This window comes from Andrena cerasifolii, chromosome 12 (assembly GCF_050908995.1).
Source record: "Andrena cerasifolii isolate SP2316 chromosome 12, iyAndCera1_principal, whole genome shotgun sequence".
NCBI classification, from domain to species: Eukaryota; Metazoa; Arthropoda; class Insecta; order Hymenoptera; family Andrenidae; genus Andrena; species Andrena cerasifolii.
In genome coordinates this window covers 11,379,761-11,397,538 of record NC_135129.1, presented here as the reverse complement: position 1 = coordinate 11,397,538, position 17,778 = coordinate 11,379,761, and the positions used below count along the sequence as shown (strand labels likewise).

Here is a 17,778-nt window from a genome sequence, read left to right as displayed (position 1 = left end):
TGCCTTCAATCGGGGCTTGAAAGTTTGCGTTCAGGCATCAGAAACCTACCCACTCTTGCAGTCACAGTATCTAGGAAGAACTCTGAGCCAAGTAACAGGGAAGACGGTGCACTGCCGTAGAAAAAGAGCTAACTTTCTCATAATTGTATTTATTTAAGGCTAATATACAGTAACATCTAAGACATAATCTTTCCTAGATGAACATAGATTCCTCGATTATTAAATCGTACGTGTGACGTTCAACTCAACCGAATATTATTCGTACCTCTGTAACTCGTAATAATACGTTAACTGCCTATGCGGTGAAGCCCTCTTACGTATAATTATTCTCGTCGTACTTACAAACATCTTAAATAGTCATTTTTCTGTCGTCGATTCGTGGACATATTGTATAATAAGCGCCTCGGAGAAAAAGGGAGGGGGGTTTTGGGCATGGGGCGATTTTATTCGTTTTTTTGCGTCTTGAGCAAGGAAGGTATGCCTCGAGAGATCGATTCAGTGGGTCCGGGGCGAAAGATTTCCCGTCGTTAGATTCTGAAGGCTCGTCGACGGTTTCACAATTTTCGGAGTGCAAACTGATAGAGCGTAACAAAGCGACGAATCACGTGCCTCTCGATTTCCATTCGACCTACGACCCTAGATAATTTCGATTTAAGTTCGTTGCCGTTCCGCCGCAGGGCTCTGCTGTTTCTTGCGGCAACGTAGGAATCGACATCCTCTTTTCCAAATACGTATTAGAGTGCGACTGTATATCCTACAGAGACTGAATGCTTTGAATGGTGGAGTGCTTGGAGTAATTCTGCCAATCGAAACCCAACTATTTAAACGAGGTAAACGTGCCGGACGAAGTACCCATTGATTAGGCCAGCGAATAAAAGGACACCAAGGTTCCTTCGATTCTGAGAAGAAAGGAAACATCTATCGCGCTCGACTCTTGATTATCGACTTCTGCTCGGTCGGTAGTTAAGGGACTCGAGTGTTCCAGGTGTCGCGAGGACACGGAGAACGGATGCTTGGGTGCGATTCAACAAGTATAACCTCTGAAACGCTTCCCCCGTTCGGCTGTCCTTCTGCTCGCACGGGAGAAGCATTCTTCGCCTCGAAATCATTCAAACCGGCTAGGGAAAAGTGTGAGATAGCGAAACTCGCGTTAATTAACGGTGCAGATTGCAGCTATACCTAAATTATAGAATCTGTAAAAACAGGGAGCGTGCGTGAGGATCGTTGAAACGAAATCGCTCGCAACTGTCCCGCGTGAACTGCCTAGTGAATAATAACAATAATAATGATAATAAAATTCAACGCTAACAATCTCTCTTTCTCTCCCTCTCTTTCTCTCTCTCCCTTTCTCTCTCTCTCTATTTCTCTGTTCGTGTTTGTCCCTTTTTTTTCGTGTCTTGCGTATCGCAATATTCGCTACATATTTATAAGTCATATTATTTATATATATATATATATATGCATGTGTTATATATATATATATATATGTATATGCATAGTTTAATCTTACATCGACAATTCGTAGTAATTTATGTACATGTACGATATACGTAGATACACACGTACGCCCAGTGTCCTTCTTATTCCTTCCTTCGTCCCCTCGTGCCGGCTGTTCAGCAATCGGTTAAAGGTTAACTACGAGGAATACGTGAACGGAGAATCATGCTTCGCGGCGATCGATCATTGCCGATCGTGCGTGACCTATACCTATATAGGATCGACATCGGCGTCCCTGTCGGTGTGTCCCGCCGCGATCGAGGAGGATCGCCGGCGGGGCACGCCGTGCTCGAGATCTGCGTGCCCCGCGATCACGGGGGGGGGGGGGCGGGGGTTAACCGCGTTAACTGGCCAAAGGAACTGGCGCGCGCCTCGTTTCGTTCGTTAGGCACCGAAGTCGCACGGAGACGATCTCTCACGCTGTGAGGAAAGCGAGAATCGGCGCGCGTGCACCGACCGTCGGGGAGGGTGCACCCGGCAGCATTCGATTCTCGCGGCAGTTAACGCGTTAACCGGCACGGCGCGCCGAACGGGAGCCCTCCGTGGATGACGGCCGCTCGATCCCCTTTCTGTGCCGCGTGCGATAGAGAAGAGACCTTGATTAACCGCAGGACGAACGTGGACCGATCGATCAGTGCCTCCTTCCTCTTCGTCTTCCTCGCTCGCTCTCGCTTCGTGTTGCTCGCTTAAAGTTATACTCGGGAAATTCTTCTGGCGATGCACGGGGCAAGTCCCTTTACATCACGCTGTGGATGCCGTTCAGGTTGCCGACCAGCGCAGCACCGGCTGTCTGAGGGCCGCTCGCACCGCCTGCCGCGCCCGCTGCGCCTCCCGCTGCAGCTGGGGCGGCACCTGGGACAGCTGCACCAGGTACCTGGACTGGCATGCCCGGTGGTGGGTAAGCATAGGGTGGTGGCGGTGGTGCCGATTCTGGCATGAATTTCGCTGCAAAAGCAAATTGTACGAATTAGTCACTGGGGTAGCGGGGGTGAGTTCCTAGTGGGTGAGTTCCATGCGCGGCTGATTCTGCGCGAGGAAATACGTTTCTCCTGTATTTCTTCGCGTACAATCGCGCACGTTTCTTTCTTTTCAGGCGAGGGGGGCGTGTATTTAAAGAAAGAGAAGAATAACGGGAGAACCTGCCCTTCTTCGTTGCTTCAGACAGAATTTTTAATGAAGAATAGTGGTACTAGCTTTAAGCTTCGATTGCCGGAAGATTCTTTGCCTTCCCAAGGTTTTGTCTTCCGCAACGAAGATGCGGACTCGAAACGAGGGAGTCGTACTGAAACGTAAGAATACACGCGGGTGGAAGAAACCCTTCCAGCGTTGCGTTCAGACGGGGATGGAACAAAAGAGTAGTTATGTATCTGTCTGCTTATCGACGATCGATGGACGATGGGAGCGCGTGGAATCACCGCTTTAATCGTAATCGCGACTGATAATATTTTTTTATCTATATGTCGATACGAACCCAACGGAAACTAGGAAATGGCTGACTGTAGGAGGGGAAGATGTGAAACGAAAAACAAGTAGTAAAAAGAGAGGAGCATTCAGTATTCTTACCTCCCGCTTGGGTTAAAGAGATACTAGATTCTAAAAGGATCCTCTTCTGGCCGCGAACAAACATTTCTATACTCTCTGGACACGACCGTGACCAAGATGAATCTCTCTTCGCTGAGCTTTCATAGAAATCCCTTTGACTATAGAGCGTTCGATAATAAAAAAAAGGGAAAATAAATAAAAAAAAACAGAAGGTAGAACACGAGCTAGACGCGATCGTACCACGCAAAAAGTTTCTCCATTGTCTTTTTCTTTTCTTGCTACGTACAGTTGGCTGCGATTGGTTTGCTTTTCTGACTACTCACTGTAAGTTTTATTCGATACTGTACAATGTTGAAAGCGGTATAATCATGATTCATAATCGTCGTTAATAATTAACGCCTCAAAGACGGCCGAGGGGTCGCATGACGTACAGCTATGCGTTCTCGCGCACTTCGTGAGACATTGTTCGGTCGTTTCGAACGCCACGATGTCACGGCAGGCTTCTTTCCATCTAATTACCATAAACGTTTTCCCTCTTCAATCGTTCCTTAGTCCCGGCCCCCTTCTTCGCGTAGTTCCTCTACAATATCCAGAATCTCGTTGAAAGAAACGAAACCTCGCGATAGGGGCTGCTCGGTGAACCTTTTTCGACCCACGACTCTCGATACGATCCGATTTCCTCGAAATCCTTCCACTAATTACTCGTCAATTTCTACGCGGAGGAGGGGAGTCGCTCGGACGCGTTCGTTCAACAGCTACAGGCGAGAGCAAGGTGCGAACGAATGAAAGGCGAAATAAAGAAAACCATCGACGACTTGCTCGATTTGTTTCAGAGATCTCGATGTCGAATGCTCTTCCCTTAAACGGACCTTTCGTTCTTTTCGTGGAATCGTGTACAGGGCGTCGACGAGGCAGACACGTTTCCTTAAAGTCGATTCTACTTGCAAACATCATCGAGAGACATCGCGTAGAAACTTGCATCCACGAATGTGTCGCTGGTGTGGTGTTTTTAAAGGCTACGCAGCTTAGTTCATAATCGCGATCTTATGAACTTCGGGTACACCTGTTTCGTAGAATACAGTGGACTTTTAGAAGGGAAGCAATTGCAGGAGATGAAATCAACACAGATGGATCCAGGCTCGCGACTTCCTCGATCGATTTTACCCGCGAAATAGACCCCGAAATGTGTCTTCGATTCGCACCCACGCCCTGCACGCGCTATCCTCTCGAAGCGATAATCGAGCCCAAGGAATCCACGGTGATCGTCGCGTCGCTCGGTTCACGGTCGTTAATATTTATCCCGGTACTATTATTATCGTTATTGTTGTTATTATCATCGTAATTATTCTTATTCTCGTTATTATTAGCATCATCATTATTATTAGTATTATTATTAATATTATTAACATGTATACATAACATCCGTAGATAATTCTTCAAGCCTTAAAACGAACCTATATAGGCGCCTCGTCCACGCGAGCCGAGGCGCTCCTCTCTTTCTCATTTTCTCTCCCGTCCTCTGCGCGATACCATTCGATCGTGTGAGTATTTCACGCCTTCTCTTTCACGAGCGTGCCAGAGGACGTTCGTGGCCGTCTTCGACGAAGGCAGGGTGGCTAGAACCTCTACGTTTATCTCCTCGTCTTCTTTTTCCCCGAACCAATGGAAGAACTCGGACGCGAAAGAACAGAAGATGCGCGTGATTCCTTTCTCTCCGTGTCCCTTTCGCTCTCTCTCTCTCTCTCTCTCTCTCTCTCTCTCTCTCTCTCTCTCACTATCTCGCGTTCTAAGTAATTCATCGAGACTCAAGAATTCGTGTTTAATCGGCGGAATTGGTCGTAGTCGAGCGAACGTGAAGGAGAAATGATATTATTTACAGCACGAGATGTATATACGTGTACATTGCACAGGGGGGGTGACGTCTGATTCAAGTCGTATGATCGAGTTTCACGCGGAAGCCCAACGGAGCTTAACTCTTTATTTACTCAGAATCGCTAAACGTCTCAGACTCAAGTCCCTTCGTTCGCGAGAACACGAAAGCTTCGCCACCCCTGCCCTGTTGCTGGTCGGTGTTTCGACGAACAAGGGAGCTAAATTCGAATTAACCAAGGCGGGAAATGATTCAACGAGTATATCCACTTCCCTGTAACACCGATGACCCGGGTTTCCAGCTTCGGCCCCTGGACCACGCGCCACCCCCTCGTAGCCCCGCGCGCGTGTGTGTTTGTAAAGTAAACGTCGACACGCGCCGACACCCTCGTTTAATCACTTATATTCGGCACTTGATTACGGTGGGAAGGGGGCAGAACGAGGACACCGCTACGACACGCGCTGCCTTCGTCGAAAATGATCGGTCTTCCGCGGACACCCTGTACGTATCGCGACTGTCTCGCCGTACAATCGACCCACCCTTATCCAACCACCACTCTGTTCCCCTCTCCCTGTGAATTTACGCGCGCTGGCCATCGCGGATCGGTTAACAAAGATGGACGAAGGAAGGCCAGTGTTTCTTTGCTATCTCCCCACATTTTTCTACGATCGTTTTCGGATTATCGTTACCGTTCGATGTAACTGTTTTGTCGCTAGACGAACGGGGCTCGATGAAAATGGCGCGTCCGTGGCCAGCCTTCGTCCATTCGCGAGACCACGAGAGAAATTCGACCGTGTCCCTCCCCATTCCACCTCGAGATCGTTCGAGGCTGGGAATTGGGGGTTGTTAAAGAAACCGTGATAATCGGGTTCTCTTCGTCTTCGACGCCTTCCCTCTCGGGTAGAGCGTGGAATTCCTCTTGGCTCAAGGAGTCTCCTCCCCGCTTCCCGAGCACCCTGGCCAGGCTGAGTCTCGAGAATTCACGAAAGATGGACGCTCCGTGGATGACCGTTCCTCGTCTTCCTTCTGTGAATCCCACTTTCACACCTCGCTGCCGCGGATCTCGGTGCGCATCACCATTCAAACGGTTTCTCTAACTCGTCGCACACGCTCTAATAACTCTCGCCGTTTCCTTCCTCCCCCTTCTCGCCTCGTTGCGGTTGCTTTTCGCTTTTTGCTCTTTTTTGGGCTCGTTTTGTTTTGTTTTTTTTTGTTTTTTTTTTGGAGGAGGCTTAGGTTTACTCACGTGTTCAGTTTTGCGAGTCGCTGTCGCCGGTGGCGATCGCTGAAAAGAACAACAGCAGATTTTTGTTTCCGTGTGCGTTTTCCGTGCGACAATTTCGTCGCCAATGGGCATTACGGGATCTTATCGCTCGGTTTTCTGCTGATCTTCGCATGCAGGAACGCGGACTAACGTCTCTGTGGAGGAAGATCCTTGCTCGTCACGAATTAATTCATTTGAAAGCGTTAACGCTAGTCTCGCGCGAGTCCCGTAACGAGAAAGGCCTGAGAAAAAGTGTGTACTACAAGTAGTAGTGGACGTTTCTGGCCAGACCACTAGTTCTCCGCTGCCGCTGACGATCGAGGCGATACCTTCGTCCACAGGGATCGAATTTAATCGTTTACGTACATAGCCACACTTATACTTCTAATCAATTCTATTCTATTCGAACCGAGTCGCATGCAACTTACAGCAAACACGCGCCACTTCGCAAAGAGTCGTCATTCTCTACACTGCTCCCTCAATGTAAAGAATGAGTATATCCTTGGACATTTCGTTCACCGATTCGGGCCTTTCCCCGCTAGAGCGGTCTTCGATTTTCGCGGGGCCGTTGCCGAAAGTCTCGACGTAACTGCGTCCATGGAAATTATTCAAGCCATGCGCCCCTACGTCTATCGATCACACGAAACCCATCTATCGAACGTGAAACAGAAAACGTGCCATGCACCGTAATCGTTCCGCAAGCAATGCATGCGGCGGGCATTGAAGATCGTCCCAGAATTATTTTGTTTTCGTCGGCAAGCACAGTCGCTCCGATGTATGAAATATCATTTATCATGTCATGTAATTGTATACTCTGAAACGGTGTTCGAGTTCGAGGGAGGGTTCAGGGGGGTGGATATAGAACGACGGGGGGGTAGAAAGAAGAGAAGTTCCCATGCTGTTATCGAAGATGCAAAAGTTTGGAGCCGTGCTACGCGCAGAAATCGATCCGCTCCTTTCACCCTGCCTCTCCTTTTCAAAGCGAAAGCAATAAATAAAATGAACGGGGAAAGTAATAACGAGGATCTTGCGGCAAGTGGGGCGCAGCTCCATTTTTTACAGTTTTCCAGTTACGTGAAAAAATATTCTGCATCGATTTATCGCAATTTTTGAATTTGCACCCATTACAGGTTTGCGCGACACGAATGCTCCAGATTGGAAAAATTTGCCCAAAATGGAACTAAAAATTTATCAACTCGGTAACTACTTATTGTGTGAAATTATATATTTTTTCAATTAGTGTTTCCTTTTTAATTTCAAGTCAGTGCCACAATTATATAAACACTTTTTTTCTAATTTACTCAAAATTGATAAATATGTAGCTGCTCTTGCTGCACGGTCCTCAATTCTCGTTGCATACCGCGTGGATCAATTCTGCGCGCAGATGTGAACGGTAGAGAATGAAAATTGGAACCTGTGTACCGTGAAGGGAGAGAAATCCTCGACCTTGAAAGAAGTAGACGCAGAAGAGGTATAGAGAAAAGTTGAAAAAGATGTGGTACCAAGTGCAGCAGTAAAAGTTGTAGCTTACCGTACCGAAGAGAAGAGTAGGAGTTAAACAAAAGCTTTTCTTTTCTGTCTTTTTTTTTTAAAGAAACCTTTTATCTATATTATTGTTACTGTTGTTGATGATGTTGTAGCTGTTGTTCTTACTGTTGTTCATAGGAGGAGCGATATAGTGCTTGTAGCTGTTGTTGATGTTGTGGTGTTGTCCATTCGTGTTTTCATTTCTCGGTGGTGTGAACGTTATCTTTCATTCTTATCTTTTGTTCGCCGCACGCGATCCTACGCGTGCTCCTTCGCTCTTTCTGCTCGTCCGTACTTATATTCTCTATTCTTTTCACGTGCGCGCTCCTCTCGCGCGTCTATCGCTCCCGCGACCACCAAAAAATTGAAAATCACTGGCTGGGACTAACTTCGGAGGGGGATAGACAGGGGGTGGTACCACCAAGAAATTACAGACAGACACATAACAGTGATTACTGATGCGGGGTGAGTGGTTGTGTACATTTCGAAAACGTATCCGTCGTGTCGCGCCTCCGAGCCGGTTCGCCCGCTCGGAACTTTCCAAAGAAACACCGCGTCCCTCTTCGGGAATCTTTTGCACCTCTTCTACATTCTACTATGCGCTTCTTTCTGTTTTCAAATCGCGCAAACTCCCGTCGCAACGGAGTCAGAGGGAGTGACACTGCGGAGGCTTTGCACGAGTGGTTTAAACGCCGTTATCTCAACGGAGAAACGATCGCTTATCCATCAATTTACCAAAGAAGTCTTCTACGCTAATCTCCATGATCTACGAAATCTCTTCTTTCTTCGTAAAAGCGTCTTCCTCGGTTGGATCCTACAAACATTCTCCTCGCACCTTTAAAAGCTCATTTCTCTGCCGCGCTCGCGGCATTTACACGTCTCCTCGCAGCAAAGCCTCTCGACGCGTTCACGTTCGTGGCGTCGCTGTCTGGATCGTGTTGCTCAGGGTCGGAGGCTGTCGGGGATTCATGAAGCACCGCGCTTTCCCGCCGCCACTCGTGCCTTTCGTTCCCGCGGTGTCGCGCGCGCGTGCGCGACTCTTAATTCAAGCTCGCGCCAATTAAATCGGCGATTCATGAATATACAACGAGCCTTCGAAGAACGGGGCTGGGGCGGTTTCTGGGGGAGGGTCGAACGGGGCGGGGATATACAGATAGCGACAGATACACCAGCAAGTACCTATTACAGGCAGACAACGTGTGTATGGTAACATCGACTGTGAACGTCGATTCCATAAGGATCCTTCGCGGAGAAGTATTCACCCTCCCCTTTTTCCACGATCTTCGAATACTATCGCCTTGTGAAGGGGATCCGCGTCGTCGTCAACAGTTGACTTGCGCAATCAAGAGCGTAATTTATTCTTGGGGCAACGAAGAGTCGAATCGAACGCGAATAGTTGAACGATCATCGTGCTGGGGAAAGTATCCCCGTGAAGGTCCTCATGAAACCGCGAGCACCTGGGTTTACACCTTCAAAATCGGAGGAATTCTGAAGGGCCGAGGACGCACGGGGAGTCTTGTGGTACAGAACAACGAGAATGGAGGTATACATGTATCCGTTACACGGGTACTCGGTACACACGTACGTCCTACGTATAGAAAAGGGCACGAGGAGAAGTACAAAAGAGGAACAGAAAATAGAAACAGAGACAGAGATAGAGAGACAGATAGATAGAGAGAGAGAGAGAAAGAGAGGAGAGAGAGAGGGAGAGAGAGAGAGAGAGAGACAACACAGTTAATACGCAACGACGCAGTTTTGTTGCTTTCTACCTTCAGACTCACTCACACACAAATCTCTTCCACCAACCAGCGCGTCTACATAAAGTTCGCTAGACGAGAAAAGAGAAACACATAGAGCTCACACGTTAAATGACGAACTGGGTGGGATATTACGCGGCGCGTTCTCTAATATAAAATCAATCGTGTCTCTGTCGCGAGTTAGCGTAGAGACTGAGACTGTTCTCGCAAAGGAATCTCTACGGTCCGAAAGGGACCATGGGAACTGTACGCGACTTTCCGTATAGCAGGTTCGAGCCTCGCGATAGTTTTCTGCGGCCTCTCGTCGCCTCGAATGGCACCGAGCCGCGACTGAACCAAAGCACGGCGACGCTTCTGCCGGCCGAGAGTTTAATCAGTCACGCACGAGGAATTCCTAAGGAACGCCGAACGAATTGCTCGTACACCGTGCGAGCACATCGGCGATCACTCCCCCGCGGGGCACCGACGTCCCTTTCGGCCTCGTGCGAACAGAATTTCTTGGTCACGAAGGAACGTAGATTGGCAGAGACAGTAGCCGGGAACGAACGATTCTATCCGGTTTAACTCGAGGCTAGGCGGAGAACGCCGTAGTTCTTTGATCGACGAGAAGTATTAGTCATCGGGTATATTCGTTCTGGATTTCTAGTGAGTTTTAAGAACACAATGGGACTGGCAATTGCGAATCAGTCGTTTGAAATCGTGGCGAGGTACACTGACACCAGATGACACAGAACATTTAGACAGTTAAACTGGCGGTGTCGTTAGCTTTCTGAAAGTGCGTTTATGCGTCTGGCTACTTACCAATAATAATGGCCAATACGATGAGTCCGATGACGCCCATGATGATCATCATCTGTAAACAGAGTCGAGCACAAGTTTCTTAGTACCGCGAAGCCGGGCAAGTGGACGAAGCCCGACGAGGACTCTCTCACCTTCAGATTTTGTAGCCAAAACTTCCTCTTCAGCTTTCCTGCCTGCTGTTCAAACTGTGACGCTCCTTGCTGGAGCGCGTCTGGAAAAAGAAACGCCCGAATCAACCTAGAAACACTCGACGGATTCTGCAATTTCAAGGAAGCCCTTGCATAGAAAGAAGAGCTCCAGAAAAAGCTTGAGAAAGTGTTGTAAAAACAATCCTGAAGGAAGCAGAGCTTCTGAAAGTTCCCAAAAGCCGCGGGAACTGTAAGTCGCATCCTCGAGTTCTAGATAACATTCCGATCTGTCGTTTGGAGGGCAGTAGTAGAAATCGCGACAGGGCCGACAGTTGCAGGGGGAAAGGATCGACGGTGGTCAGAAGCGCTTTAAGGCAGCCGTCTCACTGCGGGTGTAGTTATCTGCGCATTACCAGTAGAAGACATCTGTGCAGGGTGGTCTGGTGCGTTTCAACGATATGTTGCCGATATGTATCGAGATTCGTATCGCGCTGTTGCTGCATTTCCTCTATTATTATTTTATCGCCAGGAAGGTTTGAATGAATCACGGTGAAGCGGCAAAGTGTATGCAATGTGTCAAAGTTTTAATTAAATTGATGAATTATTATCTGTACGCCTCTCAAAGGCAAGGTATTGGCGTCGATGAATGATGATCTTAGAATTATTTTAAAACGCAATATAATGCAAATGTACTCATATCGTCAGAGTTTTAAATCGACGAATTATTTGAAAGCCTCTGAGAGGGATGGTGTGGGTATTGATGATCTGAGAATACGGCCTCGCCACGCCAAGTATTTGATTTCCAGGCCCGGACATCTAACGGGTATATGTATTACGTCGACAAAATTTTGGTTGGAGAATCAGAATCAGAAGAAAAATCTTACCATTTTCGTATGGTATGGTACATGACATGATATTACGATATCTCTGTCATACGTGTACCAATTTGATTGAAATTGGTCTCATTCGAAAGCTTATATGCGGTTTACATAAGAAAAATGCATTTAAATTTAGAAAATATTGCAGGCGTGATGAGATAATATCGACCGCAGTTGTTTCATTAGGGTCCGTTTGTTTACTGGAAACGCTCCGATCGATTCGGACCGTAACAAAAATGAGACGGCAGCCTTAATGCAGCCCGCTCCAGAATGAATGGATGGAATATCCTTCGAGCAAATGTGGCGAAGCGTTCGTCCTTCGGCTTAATTCGTCTCTTTGTGCGCTCGTAATCGCGCTTCGCTACAACTGTGCAAAATGATATTTAAGTTTATCCCAGGAAGACCCGCTAAAGTCAACAGTCTAGGGAAGGAAATCGAATCCGCGATTACAGTAGCCGGAAGCGTTAAGGCTGTACCCTGTAATTTCCTCGAGGACGTTAAAAGGAGAAACGGCTGTGCTAAAGGGAGCTAGAGGCATAAACTTTTCTTCTTTACACTGGACGATGAAAGCGGATATTTCGCATCGACTTTGCGCCAGTCGATTTTCACACTGTAGGGGAATAGTTCCCTCCAACTCACCTGCTCGATCATCGAGTTCAGAGAGCTTCTGATCACGCTCCAGGACCTTCTCGACGTTCGTCTTCATTATGTCGACGACCTCGTCGACCTGCGCTTGCGTCGCCTGCAGCCGCTTCTGCGAGGCGATCTGCTGAGGCGTCCTGGGACCCCCGACGATTCCATCGGTGCCTGCACCTGCACCCGCAGTAGCATCCGCTGGTAGACCGCCCTCGGTGGCCCTGCGAGCAAACAACCACATTCCCATCAGTCACGCTTACTTTCTTCTAAACACGAGCCGGTATAAGGAATTCTTCAAACTCTTAAGCAAGATCCAAGTACCCTTATCGGAGTTTCCCAAGAAAGAACACGGAGCTCTCGATTCAAAGCATAGTAAAGTTGCCAACCCGACGATATCCTCTTTTGAGAAAGGGAATTGAACGTCGAACAGAGAGTGGCGCGAGTGCAGGCGCGTAATGCGCGGAGATTAAAAGCAAGCGGAGTTAAAGCGAGCGAACGAGCTTTTTTCGCGCGATCATTTGCATAAGCGCCGGCCGAATGCGCATCCACCTCCAGCTGACTAATCCGATCGCCTGAATTTCTTCCTTCTCCTATCTCCAAGACCCACTCGACCCTTTTATCCAGCCCTTTCCTCGCGCGGAGTACTCCAGCCGACGAATCTCATTCCTTTATTCGCCGTGAGAGAACGCGAGAGGCTGCGTGATAAAGTATTCACTCGAGCCAGCGCAGAAATTAGAGCAGCCTTATCTTCCCCGTGTCGCTAAATCCAATCGCGCGTTTCACGTCCAGCTTTTCCACGGAATATTCGCGAGAGTTACGACCCCTACGCCCATCCTATGGTGGATGAACGTCCCCCATCGAACGCGAGGGCGGGAACGGACGCGAAAGGGCAAAGTTCGTGACACGGTTCTGAAAGCTGCGCGTTCGGCGACGAAAATGCGTATTGTCTTCCCTCGATGCTCGATATTGTGCAGCCTCAACGGCGTAAGAAGCTGCTAGTGCTCTTCAACTGGCGAGTCGTTCTGAATGCGAGGAAGTGAGAATGGAGAAGCGAGTTCGGAGACAGTTTAACGTCAAGCAGTTGCCGAAGGGCTGGCTATCCTTTAACAATGTCTTTGCTAGATCCGAGGTACTTGGGAACTTAGAAGCTGCTCTACTGTATTTCGTTGCTTCGAGACGATATCAAGTATTAATATCGTTGAAATTCAGCTAGGAGACAAGTCTCTGTTCTTATGCTTTTTAATAACGAGTTCGTGTCTGATTTCGTTGGAAGGAAGTCGAAAGGTTACCGCCAGCTCAGGTGGCATTTCATTCAGCCTGACCAGAAGGCATTTCACACGTAAATACGTCTGACCTTTCGCCCAGGGAAAGACCTTTCCTGGAACAACCGCGATGTTAGTTTAATTATCAAGGAAGTACTGCGTTGGCGTCGCCCCTGTTCATGTTTCAATATTCTGCGTAACTTTCAGTTGCATTCCCATTAAATCACCGATGTCCACGGCTCTACTCCACGGCTTCAACCCACACGCCGTCCCTACTGTCCTCGTTTATTTGCAAATCTGAGCGACTCGTTCATTCCGTGCCCCTGGAAATGAGGAACACCTGCTCGAAATACTTCATCGCCCACTGTGAAACTCGGTACTTTGGAACCTTCGATACGATACGTGAATTGGAAGATAAGTCGCAGTGCTTATTCGAAAATATTCTGAACAGAAGAAATTGGAGGTTCAAAAGGAAAGCTATAGCTACAGGAGCATGATAGACTCCTCAAGGGCGTCTGTAGATTTTTTTCCAGGTGAGGTGGGGGGCAACTTTGGGGTGACTGTAAAGAAAAATATAATAATGAAAAAATAACCCTGGGAAATTGAAAGATATTCACTTTTTTAGTATAAACTTAGTCAAGATTAGTTTTTAAAAATAAGCGATTTTTTTTCTCAAAAGCCAGGAGCGAGGGGGGTAACCTTTTACACCCTTCCCTCTCTGGACCGCCATGGGACTCCCTTATTTCTCCCGTGGGCAATAATAATAATAAAAATTAATAGAATTTTCTATAACAGAAACTTCTAGATAACCCATCTCACATTTTCACCACAAACTTATCGACCATTCTCGCATTTACACCCCCCCTCCCCTTTGCCAAGTATAAGAATACACCTGTGAAAAAGTGGAATCGATAGGATCGATTCAAGTGCAGCAACTGCGTTGACGTCGATTCAGGTCGTTTCGATTCCCGGTGCGTGCTCGAGGAGGCGAATCACTATTTCTGTAGGTATCAGCCGCAATGGCGGATTAAAAAGCGGTCGGGGAGGGCTTTATTTTTGGCTACCGATCGATCCACCGAGTGGCAACAACCGATCGAACCCTCCATCCGACTACAATTCCAGGCAGCGAGTATAATTTCAAGCATGCACGCTTCCTGCGACTCGTACTTACACAATTACCCCCCGAGTCGTTTAAAAGCGATTTAAATGGACTGTATATGCGCCGAACCGATTATTCCTCGCGGAAGATTCTCACCACGAACGAGGGGGAATTTTTTGTTCAGCCATGGAAGAGTTCACCTGGTTTCGAGCCTCTACGCGTCCAAGCGGCTTATATAATCGAATTAATATATCGATCGAGAGGCTGGCCCGCCAGTTATCGTCGTTATTGAATTACTTTCTAGTCGGGCAGGGAAAAGTTTCCTCTAATACTCTCTGTTTCGTTCTTTCCGGTCTCCGTTTCACATCGCAGAATTGCGTAAGACAGAAGTCATTCCAACGACTCGATAGAAACTACCCTTCACCAACATCGATCCTGAGGAACTTTTTCAACCCTCCAACTATGTTTCGCTACTCCAGGAACGTGTACAATGTACGACCTACGCGCGAACAAACTTTCGCTGGCGTTTAAAAGCGTTAGCATCTCTTTAAAAATATTCAGGCTCGCGTTCTAATTTTAGAGCCACGGCAGATTGTACAATGTTAACGAGCGATGGCATTCCAAGCATCTTGTTCGAAGAATAAAGAGTTGCTTCGGAAAATGCGAATTACATATTCCACTGCAGGACGCGATGCGAGGTTGTCTGACTCTCGCGGGGAGAAACTACTTGCAGCGGCCAATGAATACCGATTATGTACTGACCGTGCATCTGGATTATTTGAATTCTAGTAGATCAGACTTGGTAATGAAGTAGTCCGTCTGCTATTTGTCGCTCAGAAATGATATTTTAACCGGATCTGCTATTTAAATAGTACTTGAAAATTGCCTGACAAAGATAAACTTGCTATTATTTCAAAAGTTTCACAGCGTTCCATCTGAATTCCACTGAAGCAGACTTGAAAATAGAGTGTCGTTGGTTAGGGACAAGTAATATATCCTCAGCCGCCGTTCAAGTGGCCCCTCAGGTTTGCCTGACTACGCCAGGGGTGGCTCTACTTGCTGGCCAGCAGATACGCGCCGGAAAGCGTTACTTTTCGTTTCATCGCGAAAGCCATAGAACATTGCAGCAAATGTGTTGCTCGTCATTGATTATCTAAATATAGAAACAGCGAGTAGAACGTATAGCCCGGCGTGTTTCGCGATTGATTGCCGCCCGTACGTGTGTGCCCGTAATTAAAGCTCGCGAATCTACGGGTCGGGAAATATGTTAACGACGCTACCGCCCTGGTCAAATAAATATCCATTTGCTCTATCGCACCGACCATCTTTTCCATTTAAATTCGACGTGTCGAGCGTTTGTCGCTACGCTTCGATAAATTGCAATATAGAGGAGGATCGATCCGAGAAATATTGAAATTTAATTATAAGCGAGAGAATTTTATAATTAGAATCACGCCGTGAATTCTAAGTCCTCCATAAAATTATAGTAATAATCGAACGGGGAGTAGCGAAGTTCAGGAGATTTCGAGAACAACTTCTTCCCCCCTCGCATTGCACAGCGTTCGATCGTGCAAGAGGGGCACGCCGAGGTCCCAGAATTCAATGACCGCAATTTCGCCGTCCGAAAGGAATCGCCACGGTTGGCTTCAAGCTCTGCTGCACTTTATTGGAAATTCTGGCGTGTGCCGTGGACAGCCCGTGCGAGGAAATCGATTGGCGACAAACGCTTAGGAAATTGCGTCTTGAAATCCGTCTTGCGAAGCTCGATCCTTCCATCGGACCGACGACTCGCGGGGGCTCTGAGAAATTTCGAATCGAGACAGCAAGATACAGCCGACGCTTCGTTTCACGAGTTCCTAACTCGTATTCTACGCCTCGGACCACTGGAATTACCCAGCAGCGTACTTTCTAATTCCGTCCAAACGTTAACCGCCTGCCATGACTCATCTGTCTTCCCTATTTCACAACGTTACTGCTCGTATCGTGCCTCTATCAAGCAAGATCGCACGAAAGACCCGCAAAGTCCTCGGACTTCTAAACTCGCGTCGCGGTATTCACTTCCTCGCCCGTTCCCTAAGCCCACGGCGTCGACATCGCCCGAAATTCCGTTTCCCTTCCCACTGACACACATTCGGCACGAACACCCATTTCCGTTCCGACGTCGAGGCAAAAGGGGAACGCGAGGAGAACGTCCACGAGCGAAGACTTACATCGCGATCGTTGAACGATCTAGCGACTCGATTATGTCCAAAGTGTCCAGCGGCTCGAACCGTCCTGATAAGGCATTCGTGGACAGGGAGAGCGTTAGGGATTCGCAGGGGGTCGACGCGGTATAGATTCGTCCACAGGGAGTCACCAGTTCACAGGGCCTGCCGCGGCTACGAATTCTCGGTGGCGATGTCACTTCCCGGCGCGGCACGTAATCGGGAGGATTTCGTGGATGTACTCACATTCTGTTCCTAGGTCGCTTTTGGTTTCCTCAACTAGAGCTATCCGCTGGCCTGGCAACCCCGTCAGACGACCGCGTACTTTTCACGAGCGACTGTCAGCGACTAGACGGCCGCGGTATTGATAAAATTTCCAGCGGCACCGCCGCGATAACGCCGCCGCTCCAGCGATATCTCGACGGCCCTCGAACCTTTTGAATCGCCCCACCGGGATCCGAGAATTCCGGGTGCCCCGCGATTCCCGGCCGGCGAAGAAGCTCCGATAGACAGAGAATCACGCCGAATCTCTTTAAATACAGAGCTTACAGCGAGAATATTCGCTACGCGGTGAATTTTCGTGCCAGAAACGGGGCGGCGAGAATCGATGTATCGAAAGAACACGGTCGACCCACCGTCCCGCGGGGCGAGTCGCGCGCATGCACGGGAGTCCTCAGTCAATAAACGGCAGCCAGCCGCAACCCTCATGCGCAAACACACCCTGAATGTGGTCGCCAGGGCTGCTGCCAGCGACACCGAGCACCCTGCGCTTGCTTCCACGGAAATAGGCCAACGACCGCGCCGATTTCTGTCTTTCCATCGAGCTCCCAGCTCCCGCTTCTGTTACCCAGCTTGCAAATAACAGGAAAGTTGCCGTGGATGGTAATTCCATCGGATAGATCGTTTCGATCGGGATGTCAGTTAGGGTACAAAGTTTTAGGAATTTTTATTGGTTCTTTCGCCATGCCAGATGAGTAGCACGGTCCTGGCGACGCGATGAGAGTACGCGCACGAGCATCCGCAAGATGTTTTATTTATGTCCCTGTTGCGATTTTTGCCGTGGGACCAGGGTGTCGAGGTGAATTTCGCTCTTAGTCGCGGAAATGTTGTGGAAAGTCGGTGGAGACGAGTGTAGAATGGCGGCTTCGTTCGGTGAGTTCTTATTGCGAAATCTTTGGCTCGAATTTCACAGGGATTTTATTTCGAGATCTGATGGAGGGGTCGCTTGGGAGACGCTGGGTCCGCAGTCTGACTATTACGGGCAGATTCTACTGTTGGCTAGAAGCGTGTTCTGTTTGCAATTCGTGGTTTAA

The 17,778-nt window shown here is 48.3% G+C and overlaps 1 protein-coding gene across 6 annotated transcripts; it reads right to left on the bottom strand.

Annotated features, from left to right (window-relative positions):
* Nucleotides 1-133: 133 nt before the first annotated feature.
* On the bottom strand, nt 134-17,050 carry Nsyb (neuronal Synaptobrevin). Of its 6 annotated transcripts, none has more exons than XR_013086822.1 (6): nt 16,712-17,046; nt 11,904-12,121; nt 10,390-10,469; nt 10,259-10,310; nt 2,130-2,442; nt 134-2,099 (listed from the first exon to the last, which is right to left on the bottom strand). XR_013086822.1 is itself a non-coding variant. In XM_076823970.1 (6 exons), coding segments are annotated over exons 1-5 (366 nt in total). In that variant the 5' UTR covers nt 16,714-17,047; the 3' UTR covers nt 4,084-6,194; nt 9,470-9,514. The 6 variants fall into 6 exon arrangements, 5 of the variants coding, with proteins under 5 accessions (XP_076680083.1, XP_076680085.1, XP_076680088.1 ...); XM_076823970.1 differs by lacking the exons at nt 134-2,099; nt 2,130-2,442 and adding exons at nt 4,084-6,194; nt 9,470-9,528 and having other exon boundaries at nt 16,712-17,047; XM_076823973.1 differs by lacking the exons at nt 134-2,099; nt 2,130-2,442 and adding exons at nt 4,084-6,194; nt 9,482-9,528 and having other exon boundaries at nt 16,712-17,047.
* Nucleotides 17,051-17,778: the final 728 nt, after the last annotated feature.